Here is a 14,683-nt window from a genome sequence, read left to right as displayed (position 1 = left end):
TGCACAAGAAATATTGAATAAGAAAACCCGTGGCTAGAACTTTAGTACTAACTGGAGCTCTGAGATATACTAGCAGTGGCTAGAATTTATTTCTGGCCTACTTTATGCCAGCGCAGTTTACAAACATTATCTTGATCGTTGCAACAACCCTACAAGGTGGCCATTAATTTTCTTTATTTTCAGATAGAGAAAGTACAATCAGTAAAGTTAAATAGCCTACCTAAGTCAGCTAGCTAAGTTTAGAATTTGGATTCAAATCAGATTCTAAGTCTTGGTTTTTCCCCCTACCCACAATGCATCACACCAAAGAAGCAACATGCCATGAACACCTAGATTAGACATATTTGTGGGTTTTTATAATTTTTTAATTAAAAAAATGTTGTTTTGTTTTGTTTTAGAGACAGGGTCTCACTCTGTTGCTGAGGTGTGATCAAAGCCTACTGTAGCCTTGAACTCCTGGGCTCAAGCGATCCTCCTGCCTCAGCCTGTTGTATAGCCAAGACTACAGGTGCATGCCACCACTACCAGTTAATTTTGTTCTCTTTTATTGGTAGAGATAGAGGTTTTGCTGTGCTGCCCAGGCTGGTCCCAAACTCCTGGATTCACATGATCCTCCTGCCTTGGCCTCTGAAAGTGCTGGGATTATAGTTGTAAGCCACTGGGCCCAGCCTTTAAAAATTTTTAATTGTGGTAAAATACATACAACATAAAATTTACCCTCACAATCCATAAGCGGACACTTCAATAATGTTAACCACATTCACATTGTTGTGTAACAGATCTCTAGAACTTTTTCATCTTGCAAAACTAAAATTCTATACCCATCAAATAACTAGTTCCTCTACCCCCAGTCCCTGCCAACTACCATACTGCTTTCTGTTTCCATGATTTTCACTATTCTAGATGTCTCATATAAGTGGAATCATAAAGTATTTGTCCTTTTGTTACTGGTATATTTCACCTCAGCATAATGTCCTCAAGGTTCATCAATGCTGTAGCATGGAACAAGATTTCCTTCTTTTTTAAGGGCCAAATAATATTCCATTGTATTTTAAAATTTTAAAATTCATTCATCTGTCCATGAACATTTGGGCTGCTTTTACCTCTTGCCTATTGCTGCTATGAACATGGTTATGCAAATATTTTGAGATCCTGCTTTCAATTATTTTGGACATATACCCAGAAGTGAGATTGCTGGATCATATGTTAGCTCTATTTTTAATTTTTTTTGAGGAAGTTCCACACTGTTTTCCATAGCAGTCACATCATTTTACATTTCTACCAGGAGTGCACAAGGGTAGACAGATTTGTTTTTAAATAGAATAACTTGCAGTTTTAGTATCAAACTGACTGAATAGCTTAGCTTACAGTGTCTTGAAAATTAAATGCAACAAAAACTCTAGAACTTTTAAAGCCAGGTACCATTTAACTGTGAATTAAGTATTTATAAATATAGATGGATGGCCATACCATTTTAAAAAGAATAAAAGTAGCAGTCATTTTCCAAGAGACTATAACAAATAGAACAGAAAACAAAGCTCATGTTGTATCAGTGCAAAGGTATTGGGAAAAGTATTCCTACTTCCTGAATAGAAGTAGAAGCAGGTACATAAGTTGCACACTTACCCTGGTTTTGGCATCGATTTTAGCTCCTCGATCGAGCAATAGTTTTACCATATTTGCATTTCCTCTTTTTGATGCAACATGTAAAGGAGTGATGTCATTCTGGAAAGAAGAGGAAAAAGTACAGATTTGATATTTTTGGTTTCAACAAAACGTTCCTTTCTAAACTTTCCCCAACATATCCCCATTTCCCCTTCTTCTTTTCTAAACATCCTTTATGAACAGCGTGCTTCCTAATACTTCTGACAGGAATTTTCTTCAGAAGGAGACTTTAAAAAGGAATGAATTGTAAGGGAATCTGTGAGGCAGGGTCCAAGTTAATTTATTTCAATCACTTGAGGTGACTGATGGATGAGGTGATAATTTGTGTTTTTGCTCAAAAATCCTGCATTTTTAAGTCAATGTATTTTTCTATAAATTTGAGTGATACATACTGGCTAGTGAGTGGTTGACTAACAAGTAGCTGATTAAGTCAGTACAGACTGAGTTTAAAGGAGTGTCATGTGACTTGGAGCCTTTCCCAGGTTCCGTTGGGAGCATCAGGTTGTCAAGGAGAGACAATAGGTACTCAAACTGGAAAATCTGTTACTTCTATACATAGTCACATAACTTCCCATGCCCGTGGTGCTTAAATTTGTTTACAGGCATTTGTTAGCAGTCTCATGACAACTGTAATTCTTATTTGACAAATATTTGAAGAATAACCAGATTGTTAGGATTATCTGAAATTCTAATTGCGTTCTCCTTGATTTCAGTGGTAGGCTACCATAGTTATTCTTCTCTCCAAGCATCTTACAGGCGCTATGATTGTTTCCAGACTGTCAAGGAAATGTACGCATACATTGCAAACAATTCCCTGATTTCTTGTTTTGTCTTTGTTTTTGTTTTTGTTTTTCTTTTTAAGTGACAGAGTCTCACTATGTTGCTTAGGCTGGTCTCTAATTCCTGAGCTCCAACGATCCTCTCGCCTCAGCCTCCCAAGTAGCTGGAACTACAGGTGTGCACCACCATGCCTGGCTTCTTATTCTTGTGTAGCAGCAATATGAGTTTAAGTTCTGTTGTTCACAAAGAATCAATTACGTCATAAGTAAACTAGGCTTACAGGGATTATGTATTTATAATTTGATAACAGAAACAATATAGTAGCTATCAAGTATTGATCACTTCCTGCATGTCAGGGACTATGCTAAACTCTTTACTATCTCATTTAATTCTCACAATCCTCATATCATCATACATAATCTGAATTACAATCCCCATTTTACACATGCAGAAACAGTTGGCAGAACCAGGATTCAACTCTTCAACACTTAAACTCTTGAATGCACGATTTTAAAAAACACAATAATGAAAAGTTTCAACATACACAAAGTTTGGGCAAAAAAACATAATGAACTTCAAGTGCTCCTTACCCTGGTTCAGTAAACATCAACCTTTTGCCAATATTATTTCTTTTATGCTCCCTACTGTTTTTTTTTTTCTTTCTGAAGGAGTTTAAGAAGAGGAGAAAGAAGATTCTTGGCATCATGTTATTTTACCCATAAATACTGCAATTTAATTATCTCTAACAGATGAGGACATCTCAAAAAATCACGATACCATTATCATAACGAAGAAAGTAAAAATAATTCCTTTATAGCACCCAAGACCCCCTCCATGTTCAAATTCTCCCATTATCTCCAACTATCTCCATTAGTCTGCTCAAGCTGGAAGGTCGACATATTGCATTAGGCTGAGTCCTTTAAGTCTTTCTTAATCTCCACAGCTCCTCTATCCCACCTTTTTCCCCCCTGCATTCATTTATTTATTGAAGAAACTCGGTAATTTATTGTGTAGACTCTTCCACACCTGGATTTGACTGATTGAGTCCTCATGGGGAGTTGTTTAACATGTCCTTTTCTCCCTGTATTTTATGTAAACTTTTCTAGTTAAACACTTTTAATGGTTGTAGGGTTAGGGTTAGGTTTACAACCTTTCCACAGATGGAAAGGTTGCACATTCTCTTTGCTCACTATTCTTAGATGCTAAAATATAAATCTTAAATGAAAGAAGAAAGAGACCTGAGGAAAACAAATTTCTCTTAGTAATGCTGGCGGAAAGTAAACAGACTAATATTGCTGTTACCCAGGGTACAGGCAAACTTTTTCCGCAAAGGGCCACATGGCAAATATATTCTGCTTTGCAGGCCATACAGTCTCTTGCATTTACTGAACTCTGCCATTGTAGCACAAAGGCAGCCACAGGCACATGCAATATGTAAAGAAATGGGAGCGGTTGTGTTTCTAAAACTTTATTTATAAAAACAGGCAGTGCGCTGGATTTGGCCTGTGGGCAGTGGTTTGCTGACCCCTGCTCTAGGCCTACCAGCTTGCAGCTGCACAGCTTTCAACTGTGTATAACAGGTTACAAAAGAGGAAGTGAAACTATAGGCTGTGCCATTGTGCACGCTGTGGTCTTTTTTTGGTGTGGAGGACTATTTGGTTTGAGTGAAAGCTGGCAGAAGGAAATAAATTTCATGATGATTTTTAGATCTGCTTGCTTATGTCTGTTTTCTGAGTACAAGTGTGTGTTGCTCTTGTGACCCAAGCGGCACAGTGGATGAATTCTAGAGCTGAGACAGCAGATGGAGGGTCAGGTTGGGAATAAAGGAAACACCGACCAATAGGAGAGCTCACTAAGCCCCAAGTGGGACGTGACACGAAGACCTCATCACTTCCCAGTGTGAGTAAGGGCTGGCATGCCGTTTCCCTTTAAAACTATGCCCTCACTGGTTGAGAAAGACTTAATTAACCTTTACCACAAACAGGCTAAGTTTAGTAAGAGGAAGAAGTCTGTTTCTAATTTCACTCTCTTCTGTATTCACGCACTCTCTCATACTGTGGCTGTGTAAGTGACAAAAAGGTGCCTTGAGTTTCTAATTCTCACATTTTCTCCACCTCTCTGGCCCTTCCTAGAGAAATACTTTATATTCTACAGCACTTAAACAGTGTTGTTAAGGGCCTGCACTTCTGTAATTTCATTTTACCCTCACAACAATCCACTGAAGTAGGATAAATATCATTAACCCCATTGGATAAAGAAAGTGAGGCACAGAACTGGTAATTTGCAGATTAAGAAACAGGTAATTAGAGGCAGAATCAGGATCAGAATTCGGGCTTCCAGACCCTCAGGCTGTGGTATTTTCAGGCAGGATTCAGAAGACCTTTGTTTAAAAACCCTAGCTTCTCATCTCTGTCAAATGCAGCTTCCATTAAAATGCAAACACTTTCTATTCCTGAGTCACATCGTGGATGCCCCTGTGAAGAAGAAACAAATCAAAATGAAAGTGGTACCTCAGGGCCACTCAATGGACTACTCATATTTTGATTCCTCAGCTAACCAATAAAAATGTATCGTGCCCTACTATGAGTAACGCTGTGAGCTGCACTTCCACTGTCCAAGCAAGCAAAAGAATTAAGAAATCCCCACATATCAAAGAAACTCAGTGATGTTAGAGCTAGAAAGCCTGCCTAAGAGAACCCTCATTTACTGCTGGTGAAATGTAAATTTGTACATGCTTGCTAGAATGCAATTTGGCAGTTTGTACAAAGAGCCTTCAAATCCGTAACCATACATACAGGGCAGAGTTTGGCCGCTGTGGTGGAAAGGGCAGGAATGTGGAGAAGGACCCAGCCTTGAACCCAGACACACACCCTAAAGACTGAGTCTGAGCCTACATGAAAGACCCCCGACCCCTAGCACCAGCCTAGCACAGAGTAACAAGCAAGAGTAGTCAACTGCTGAGGTAAGGCAGGAGTGTGGGGAGACCTCCTCTGTGCTGCAGGTGTGCAGAGAAAGCTCAGGGTGGAGCACTAACACTAAGCAAAATTCTCTGATGCCCCAGCCTCCACCCCAAGCAGAAAGCAATGGCAGCCTTCCACTGAGGAATCTGAAGCCTGAAACAAAATGTAAACTCAGCTCAACTCCTGCCTAAACAGGCTCCACCTCTCACATTTGCAGCACAGAAGAAAAAGTATGAGTATGCTTATTTCCAGGCAAAAATATTATTTAACTCAATCTCTCCCCTTCTACACACAATATCCAGTGTTCTGTCTAGTAGGAACAACACGCATGAAAAGATAGGGAATTGCAGCAAAGGCATGGGATCTTAGCAAAGAGTCAAATGGAAACACTTGATAAGAAAAATTGCAATATCAGAGTAAATTCCTTTGTTGGGCTCCTCAATAGACTTCACACAGTTGAGGCAGGATCCACTGAACTTAAAGATATGTCCATTTAAGTTATTTAAAATAAAAACATTAAGGAGAAAAAAGAGTGGAAAAGAAAGAACAGAGCCTCCAAGAGGTGTGAGATGATACAAAACAGCTAATGAGAGCTGCATAAGCAGAAGAGATAGAATGAGACAGAAGACATATTTGAAGAGATAATGAATGGTCAAGAATTTTCTTGGAGTAATGAAAGGCAGAAAAATACAAATCCAGAAAGCTCAGGAGACACCAAACAAGATAAACAATAAACAAACTCCAATTAGACACAACAGTCAAGTTGCTGAAAATGAAATATGAAGGAAAAATCTTGATGGTAGCCCAAGGAAAAAAGACACATCTCATACAGAGAACAAAGATAATAAGTAGAGTGGCCTCCTCATCAGAAATTATGCAATCCAGAAAAAAAGAAGTGACATCTTTAAATACTGACTGTCAAATAAGAATTCCACACCAAATGAAAATACCTTTAAAAAATTCAAGGAGAAATAAAGACTTTTTAAGATAAACAGAAGCTAAGAGAATTCATCATCAGCAGACCTGCAATACATAAAATGTTCAAAGTTCTTCAGACAGTAGGAATATGATAGTAAACAGAAACTTAGGCCTGCACCAAGAAATGAAGGGCTCTGGAAATGGCAAAAAATGAAGGTAAATAAAAGAGATAACGGATGGTCCAAAGTAAAGACAAAACAACAAATTGTGGGGTTTATAATATATGCAAAAGTAAAACGTATGACAACAACCACACATAGATGAAAAGGAGGAACTGGAACTATACTGTTGTCAGGCTCATACCATATTTGAAGGTATACTGTGATAAGTTAATGACATGGAAAACATGGATATATTATTAAAGATATTAAACTATGAAAAATAAGATCAATTTTTATACATAAATATATATGCATTCTAAAATATATTGATCCAAATATATATGTGTGTGTGAATATATATATATATATTATTTTATTTTATTTTATTTTATTTTTGAGATAGAGTTTTGCTCTTGCTGCCCAGGCTGGAGTGCAATGGCATGATTTTGGCTCACCACAACCTCTGCCTCCTGGGTTCAAGCAATTCTCCTGCCTCAGCCTCCCGAGTAGCTGGGATTACAGGCATGCGCCACCACACCCAGCTAATTTTGTATTTTTAGTAAAGACGAGATTTCTCCATGTTGGTCAGGCTGGTCTCGAACTGCCAACCTCAGGTGATCCTCCTGCCTTGGCCTCCCAAAGTGCTGGGATTACAGGGGTGAGCCACCGCACCCAGTCAATGTTTTTTGAGACAGCGTCTTGCTGTTGCCCTGGCTGGAGTGCAGTAGCGCAATCTCAGCTCACTGCAATCTCCATCTCCCAGGTTCAAGTGATTCTGCCACCTCAGCCTCCTCAGTAGCTGGGATTACAGATGCCCACCACCATGCCCAAATAATTTTTGTGTTTTTAGTAGAGATGATGTTTCATCATGTTGGCCAGGCTGGTCTTGAACTTCTGACCTCAAGTGATTGCCCACCTTGGCCTCCCAGTGTGCTGGGATTACAGGCATGAGCCACCACGCCCGGTGAGATATTAATCCAAATGTTAACAATTTCTTTCAGTAATGAGATTATAGATGACTTTTTGCTTCTTCATGCTTTTCTAAAAAATTTCTACCATGTACATTTGTACAGTGGAAAAATGGTTGTATTTTAATATTGCCTAATTTGCAGCCCACTACCACCATCTGTTTCAACTCTCATCCCTTGCTTTCCATACTCTGAATGCCCCAGAGAGGTTTAACTTAGCCATTAACTTCCCTAATACGTAAACTTTGAAGGAATCTGAGAATATCCTGTACCTAAAAATATGATGAATTTTTTTCCCATTAAGGTAGAATATTAAGTATGGCTAGAGTTAAAGATCTATATGCACTTTGTGAGAAGAAGCATCAATTAACATTTGGATAAAAACAAATTCAACCTGGAGTTTTGAATTTGACCTGATTTAGTGCAAACAAAAAAGTAAATACGATTGTAAATTTTATACATATTAGTTTCTTAATAGAATGTTTGTTCTTGTACCAAATAAATTTTTTCTTGTTCATTCAAAATGTTATAGAATACATTAGCATTTGGGAAGTTTCTGAAAGACCTCTGAGTTCATTCAGTCTAATCACCTATATTACAGGTAAGGAAGAGACCAGGGAGGAGGCTAAGTGATTTACATGGAGTCACAGAGCTTGGTGCTTGGCCAAGACCCCAGGTTTCCCAACTCCCAGGTACTACCCCTTCCATTTCACTAAACTCTTTGGGCTTATTTATAAACCACTATTTTCATCACCAGCACAATAGCATCTTATTTAACTTAACTTTCCCATCAAACTATTCAAGGTAATATTTATTCACTCTAAAAAACTTAAGTATACATATGATTAACCAATACTTTTTTTTTCTTTAGTATTTAGTTCTCCTTAATCCTTTTTGAAAAATGGTGGACAAAGACAAAAAGGGAATCACATATATATGCAGATATATTTTATAAACAACGAAGGGAATCAGCAATACATATATTTATACAAAGCATTAATGGGACCTGGATAAATATTCAGAAATTTGACTGAGCAAAATTACAGTACACAGCAAGTTTAATTCTCTCAAATTTCTAGGCCAATAAATTAATTAAGTACTTAAGAAAACAACATGGATCACCGCTATATCCTCTAATGTGTGGATTTTTGTTCTTATGTATAATACCATTTTTAGCCCTTTTTTCTTTTGTAGTTTATTCACTTTCTTCTATGAGGATCTCCTTCCACCTCGATTTTCAGATAAGGTTTTTAGTCTCTAACCTATACTCCTTGAAGGCCCCTGCAACTGAAGTTAGGGGATAAAATTCCAATTTACAATGGATTTTGCCTTCTACTTTTAGGAAAAAGAGAAGCAAATCACCCAGAACAAACTAAGATCGCTTAGGATTTGCAAAAATTCAATATATTCCTTTACAACTTCATCACACTGCTCTACAGTAATATATGGTATTATATGTTACATTATATCATATGATATACTTTAGAATAACTCTTAAAAGATCATCTAACTCCAAAAATAAAGATGACTTTTTACAGTACTTCCTAAGCTATAAAACTGGCTTAGAAATGTACAGAAAAATTTTAATAATGAATTGGGTGGGGGGAGAAATTCTATCCTGGTTATAACTTTATTTCAGTCCCGTCCTTAGCATATGTCTAGTGGGAAGCACATTTCATCAGGAATGAGAAGACAAGGCCCCACTCTCACTCTTCCACACCCACTTTCATGAGAGCTGATACTGAGAATGTGCCTTATCCTTAATGAACTTATTTCCTCATCTGTGCAGTGGACACAATACCTCCACTGCCTCCATCACAGGGGTGTCAATACCTCCACTGCCTCCATCACAGGGGTGTCAATACCTCCACTGCCTCCATCACAGGGGTGTCAAGAGGAGACATGAGACAATTTGTGTTAAAAGAAGGCCATTCACAGGTATTTCATATCTTTTGTCTCATTTAATATAAACAACGACCCTAGAAAAAAGTACTGTCGAATGTTTTTCTTTATTTTACAGATGAGGAAATCTGTAAAAATCTGAAAAGTTTGATTTTTTGAAGACCCTAAAAATGAAAATACCTTGCCAAAGGTCACAAAGCTGCCATCAGTTGTCTAAACCCAAGCTCATATTTTTTTCGCTAGACCAGGTCATGCTGTCACCATACTTTGTAGTGTACTAATATATACTTATATCTTACTATTTTTGCATTTTTGGAGCACCTAAGAGTGTGCTAAGAGAAAAACATTGCATTGTGGCAGGACAGGACAGTGGTTAAGGGCTAGATTGCTTAGGTTCAAATTCCAGGCCTGCCCCATACTAGCTAACTAACCTTAGATAAGTTTACTTAAATTCTCTGTATCACAGATTTCTTATCTGTAAAATTAGGCTAATAATAGTACTTACTTATATCATAGTTGCTATGGTTTGAATATGTCCCCCTAATTTTATATGTTAGAAACTTAATCTCCAAATTCATATGTTGACGGAATTTGTAGGTAGGGTCCTTGGCAGGGATTAATGATTAGATAAGATCATCAGAGTATGGCCTCCACAGTGGGATTGGTGGCTTTATAAGAAGAGGAGAAAGACCTGAACTGGACATGCACACTCTTGTTCTCACCATATAATGTCCTCCGCCATCTTGACAAGGCCCTCACCAGATGCAGCCCCTCGACCTTGGACTTCCCAGCCTCCTGAACTATAAGAAATTTTTTTCTTTGTAAATTACAAGTCTGTGGTATTCTGTTACAGCAACAAAAAATGGACTAAGACAATAGACTGTCATGAGGATAAATGAGTTAATAAGTGTAGAGTCTTAAGAATGGTGCTTGGCATTTAGTAAACATTATAACTATTAGATGTTATATTATTTTATTACTTATTATACAGACATTTAGAAATGTATGAAATGACTGCATCTCACAAGGATATTATGAAATAATTTGGGTAGAAAAGACATAGTGATCTAAAGTAAACCTTTAAAGATAAGGCACTAAATCAGGTGGATCTTATGAGGGATGCAAAAGGTCTTAGAGGAGCATCAGCTCAGAACAGGCTGTGTCTGTGACCCATGCTGGGATCAGGAGCAGCTGAGAGGAATGGGAAGCTCAGGCCAAGCTGGAGCTGATTTAAAATGATAGACATATGTGGTATATAACATGATCTACATGATAGAATATGATAGAAATATATGGGTACTGTTGATGTCAGGGACCTGGAAAAACAACTGCCTCTGCTAGGAAATGTGGAATTGCTTATTTCTTCTTTCTCAGTGTTTCTGAAAAACCCAGCCAAATTTATTTCATGAAATAATCATCAAAATAGGGGCATGTCTGCAACTGCCCAAAGTGAAATCAGGGCCATTTTCTATATTACTTGTGATAAATGGGAAACTTTTCATTTAAATATATAAAGAATGTATGAGAATTACTGATGTCTCCCCCAACCCTCCCATGTCTCATCTCTTCTTTAAAAATGTCTGGGAGAGGTTATCATTAAGGGAAGAGTTAAGTGGATGATATCACTCAAAATCTTGTAGATAATGAAAGACTAACTTATATAGCCTTTTAGTTTGGTTCCTTGACATGTTCCCACTGAAGACAAATTCTAAAATAATTAAAGTTGAGATGGAATCCAGTATCTTCTGCTAATTCTTACCAGTTGTCATAATTTTTGTCACAAAGTTACTATTATGATTAAAAAATAAGTCAAAGTGGCATAACAAATTGAAGATCAAGATTTCAGTGTGTGATTTACATTTAAAACACATACATTTTAAGATTTTTATGTTTTCTCATTCTATTTTCTTATACTTTAGCATTATTTCTAGTATATATAGAAACGGAAAAACGATTAGTGAATACGTTCACAGAGAAAGCACAGGAAATACATGGAAGCAAAGATTACTACCATCCTTGTTCACGCTATAAATATATATCTTTTGAAAACTCTTTTAGCCTCTAAGGGAAGAGGTTGCTTCTGCTAACTCTCCAGCACAGAAAAGGTAATCAATAAATGTTTGATAAATTCTATTTAACAGTCATATAGGTTTTGATACAATGTAGAAAATTAGAGAAATGAATTTCTGTTCCCTTTAATTTTCTTAAGAGTATAAAAACATTTTTTCTGTAAGTTTTTATTATCTTCCACTGAAAGTTTTCTCTAATGATTTATTTTTATAATGGCATTATTAAGATTGACATATCATAATTTTCACCATTTTAAAGTGTACAATTCAGTGATATTTTTAGTCCATTTGCAAGGATGTGCAATCAGCAGCAGTATCTAATTCTAGCACATTTTCATCATTTTCAAAAAGGAATCCCATACCATTAGGTGGTCACTTCCCATTTCTCTGTTTCCCAAGCCCTTGTTAACTACTAACCTCCTTGCTGTCTCTATGGATTTGCCTATTCAGGACCTTTCATACAAATGAGATTATATAATATGTAATCTTTTGTGACTGGCTTCTTTCACTTAGCATGTTTTCAAGGTTCATCCATACTGTAGTACTTATCAGTACTTTATTTCTTTTCATGAGGACACCAAGTTTTTAAATTCCTTAAGAATCCCATAAAACATATGCAAACAATGATAATTTCCAATGATAAGGATTTGAGATTTCAAGGATATACTCAGGAAAATTTCTAATATTTGAATAGACTGATAAGAAAACACTCCAGCCTTCCTAGTCTGACACTATATGCAGGACATTTCTTTTTAAAAATTTGACTTAGATGACCTATTATTAGTGACACAAGTATAAAATAAACTCAGAAACTCCCTTCATACCATAGTGATCATTATTAAGATAACCACTAGGCTGGGCATGGTGGCTGACACCTGTAATCCCAGCACTTTGGGAGGCCAAGGCAGATGGATTACTTGAGGCCAGGAGTTCAAGACCAGCCTAGCCAACATGGAGAAACCCTATCTCTACTAAAAATAGAAAAATTAGCCAGGCATGGTGGTATGTGCCTCTAATCCCAGCTACTTGGGAGGCTGAGGCATGAGAATTGCTTGACCCTGGGAAGCGGAGGTTGCAGTGAGCTGAGATTGTGCCACTGCACTCCAGCCTGGGCGACAGAGAGAAACCCTATATCAAAAAAAGAAAAAAGAAAAAAAGATGACCACCATTGTAAGTTTTTTTTCCTCTTTCTTCATGAGACTTTAATTAAATGAAATAGGTCTTTTTAGACAAAGTCCTTTTCTCTTTTCCAGTTTTGCTAACTGTTTGCTTATTCTACACCAACTTTTCTCTGTATGCTTTCTGAATAAGGAGATTAAGTCCATACTGGATTTGCTGTGACTGACACCGAAGATACTGACGCCAATGACATTTCCTCAACCTCACTCCTCTCAGAGAGACCAACTAATCTCATTTGATCAGACACTTGATAGTGCTGGCCTTCCCAGGAAGCAGCAGCAAATGCTTGGATGTTTGCTGTTTGTTGTGAAGTCAGGCTCTGAGTGTTGGGATCTGTTCTAAACTCAAGAGCCTCATTTTCTTTTAAGGATAGTATGAGGCTGTTTATTGTTAATCCTGTCAGAGGGCTCCCTTTGAATTAATAGAGGATGGCTCATCAACAATTCAGATAAGGCACAGCCAGGTCTTCCTTTGGTTCTCAAGTGATTTAGGGGGAAGGCAGACCATATTTAAAGATTCCCACACCTGCTTCTCCCCACGCACACCCTCAGCCAATACATACAATCTCAGGAGTTGCCAGAGGAGAAAGACTAGGATGGAAGCTGATCTTGGATCTCCTCCCTTAATTACAAATTCTCTTCCACCTTTGCATGATTAGATGTTACAGATGACTGGGTCTTTGGAAACAAGTGATTTTCCTATTTATTTCTTTCTTTCTTTATTTGAGACGGAGTCTCACTCTATTGCCCAAGCTGGAGTGCAGTGGCATGATCTCGGCTCGCTGCAAGCTCTGCCTCCCAGGTTCACGCCATTCTCCTGCCTCAGCCTCCCGAGCAGGTGGGACTACAGGCGCCCGCCACCACGCCCGGCTAATTTTTTTGTATTTTTTAGTGGAGACGGGGTTTCACCATGTTAACCAGGATGGTCTCGATCTCCTGACCTTGTGATACACCCACTTTGGCCTCCCAAAGTGCTGGGATTACAGGTGTGAGCCACTGGACCCGGCCAGAGCCCAGTGATTTTCAATATATGCTTTAAAAATTTTTTTAATTTAAATTGTGGTAAAATATACATAACATAAAACTTCCATTGTAACCATTTTTAAGTGCACAATTCAGCAGCATTAAGTACGCAGCATTCTGCAATCAGTCTCCAGAACTCCTTTTATCTTGAAAAATGAAAAACTTTATAGCCATTAGCTGCCCCTATGCCCCTTTCCTCCCAGCCCAGGACAACCACCATCCTACTTTTGTCTCCGAATCTGACTACTATAGATATTATAGATACCTGTGTTAAGTGCAATCATAGTATTTGTCTTTTTGTGACTGGCTTATTTCACTTAGCATTTTTTTTTTCTTTTTTGTGGTAGGAGGAGACAGGGTTTCACTCTGTCGCCCAGGCTGGAATGCAGTGGTGCGATCTTGGCTCACCGCAACCTCCGCCTCCCGAGTTCACATGATTCTCCTGCCTCAGACTTCCAAGTAGCTGGGATTACAGGCGCACATCACCACACCCGGCTAATTTTTGTATATTAGTAGAGATGGCATTTCACCATGTTGGCCAGGCAGGTGTTGAACTCCTGACCTCAGATAATGTGCCTGCCTCAGCCTCCCAAAGTGCTGGGATTACAGGCGTGAGCCTCTGCGCCTGGCCAGCATAATGTCTTAAGGTTCATTCATGCTGTAGCATGCATCAAAATTTCCTCCCTTTTTAAGGTTGAGGAATGTTCCAGTGTATGGATGTACCACATTCTGTTTATCCATTCATCTGTTGGACTCTTGGCTTGCTTCCACCTTTTGGCTACTGTGAATAATGCTGCTATGAATATGCATGTACAAATACCTCTTGAGAACCTGCTTTTCATTATTTTGGGTATATACCCAGAAGTGGAACTGCTGGATCATATGTTAACTGTATTAATTTTCTGAGGAAATGATGAGCTGCTTTCATTGTGGCTGTATGAATTCACATTCCCATCAACAATGTACAAGAGTTCCCATATCTTCACATCCTTGCCAAGACTGGCTATTTTCTGATTTTTTTTTTTGATAGTAGCCATTTTAATGAGTATTACATATATG

The 14,683-nt window shown here is 38.1% G+C and overlaps 1 protein-coding gene across 26 annotated transcripts in view; it reads right to left on the bottom strand.

Annotated features, from left to right (window-relative positions):
• ANK3 (ankyrin 3) overlaps positions 1–14,683 on the bottom strand; it is a 701,719-nt gene that overhangs the window by 206,669 nt on the left and 480,367 nt on the right. For all 26 annotated transcript variants that reach the window (XM_054521804.2, XM_054521780.2, XM_054521785.2 and 23 more), the window contains one exon: positions 1,627–1,725. In XM_054521804.2, coding sequence (XP_054377779.1) covers positions 1,627–1,725 — 99 coding nt within the window. The remainder of the gene's footprint in view (positions 1–1,626; positions 1,726–14,683) is intronic.

Source organism: Pongo abelii, chromosome 8 (assembly GCF_028885655.2).
Source record: "Pongo abelii isolate AG06213 chromosome 8, NHGRI_mPonAbe1-v2.0_pri, whole genome shotgun sequence".
In the NCBI taxonomy this organism is placed as follows: domain Eukaryota; kingdom Metazoa; phylum Chordata; class Mammalia; order Primates; family Hominidae; genus Pongo; species Pongo abelii.
The sequence above is the reverse complement of the archived record's forward strand: the minus strand, read 5'-3'. Positions and strand labels throughout refer to the sequence as shown.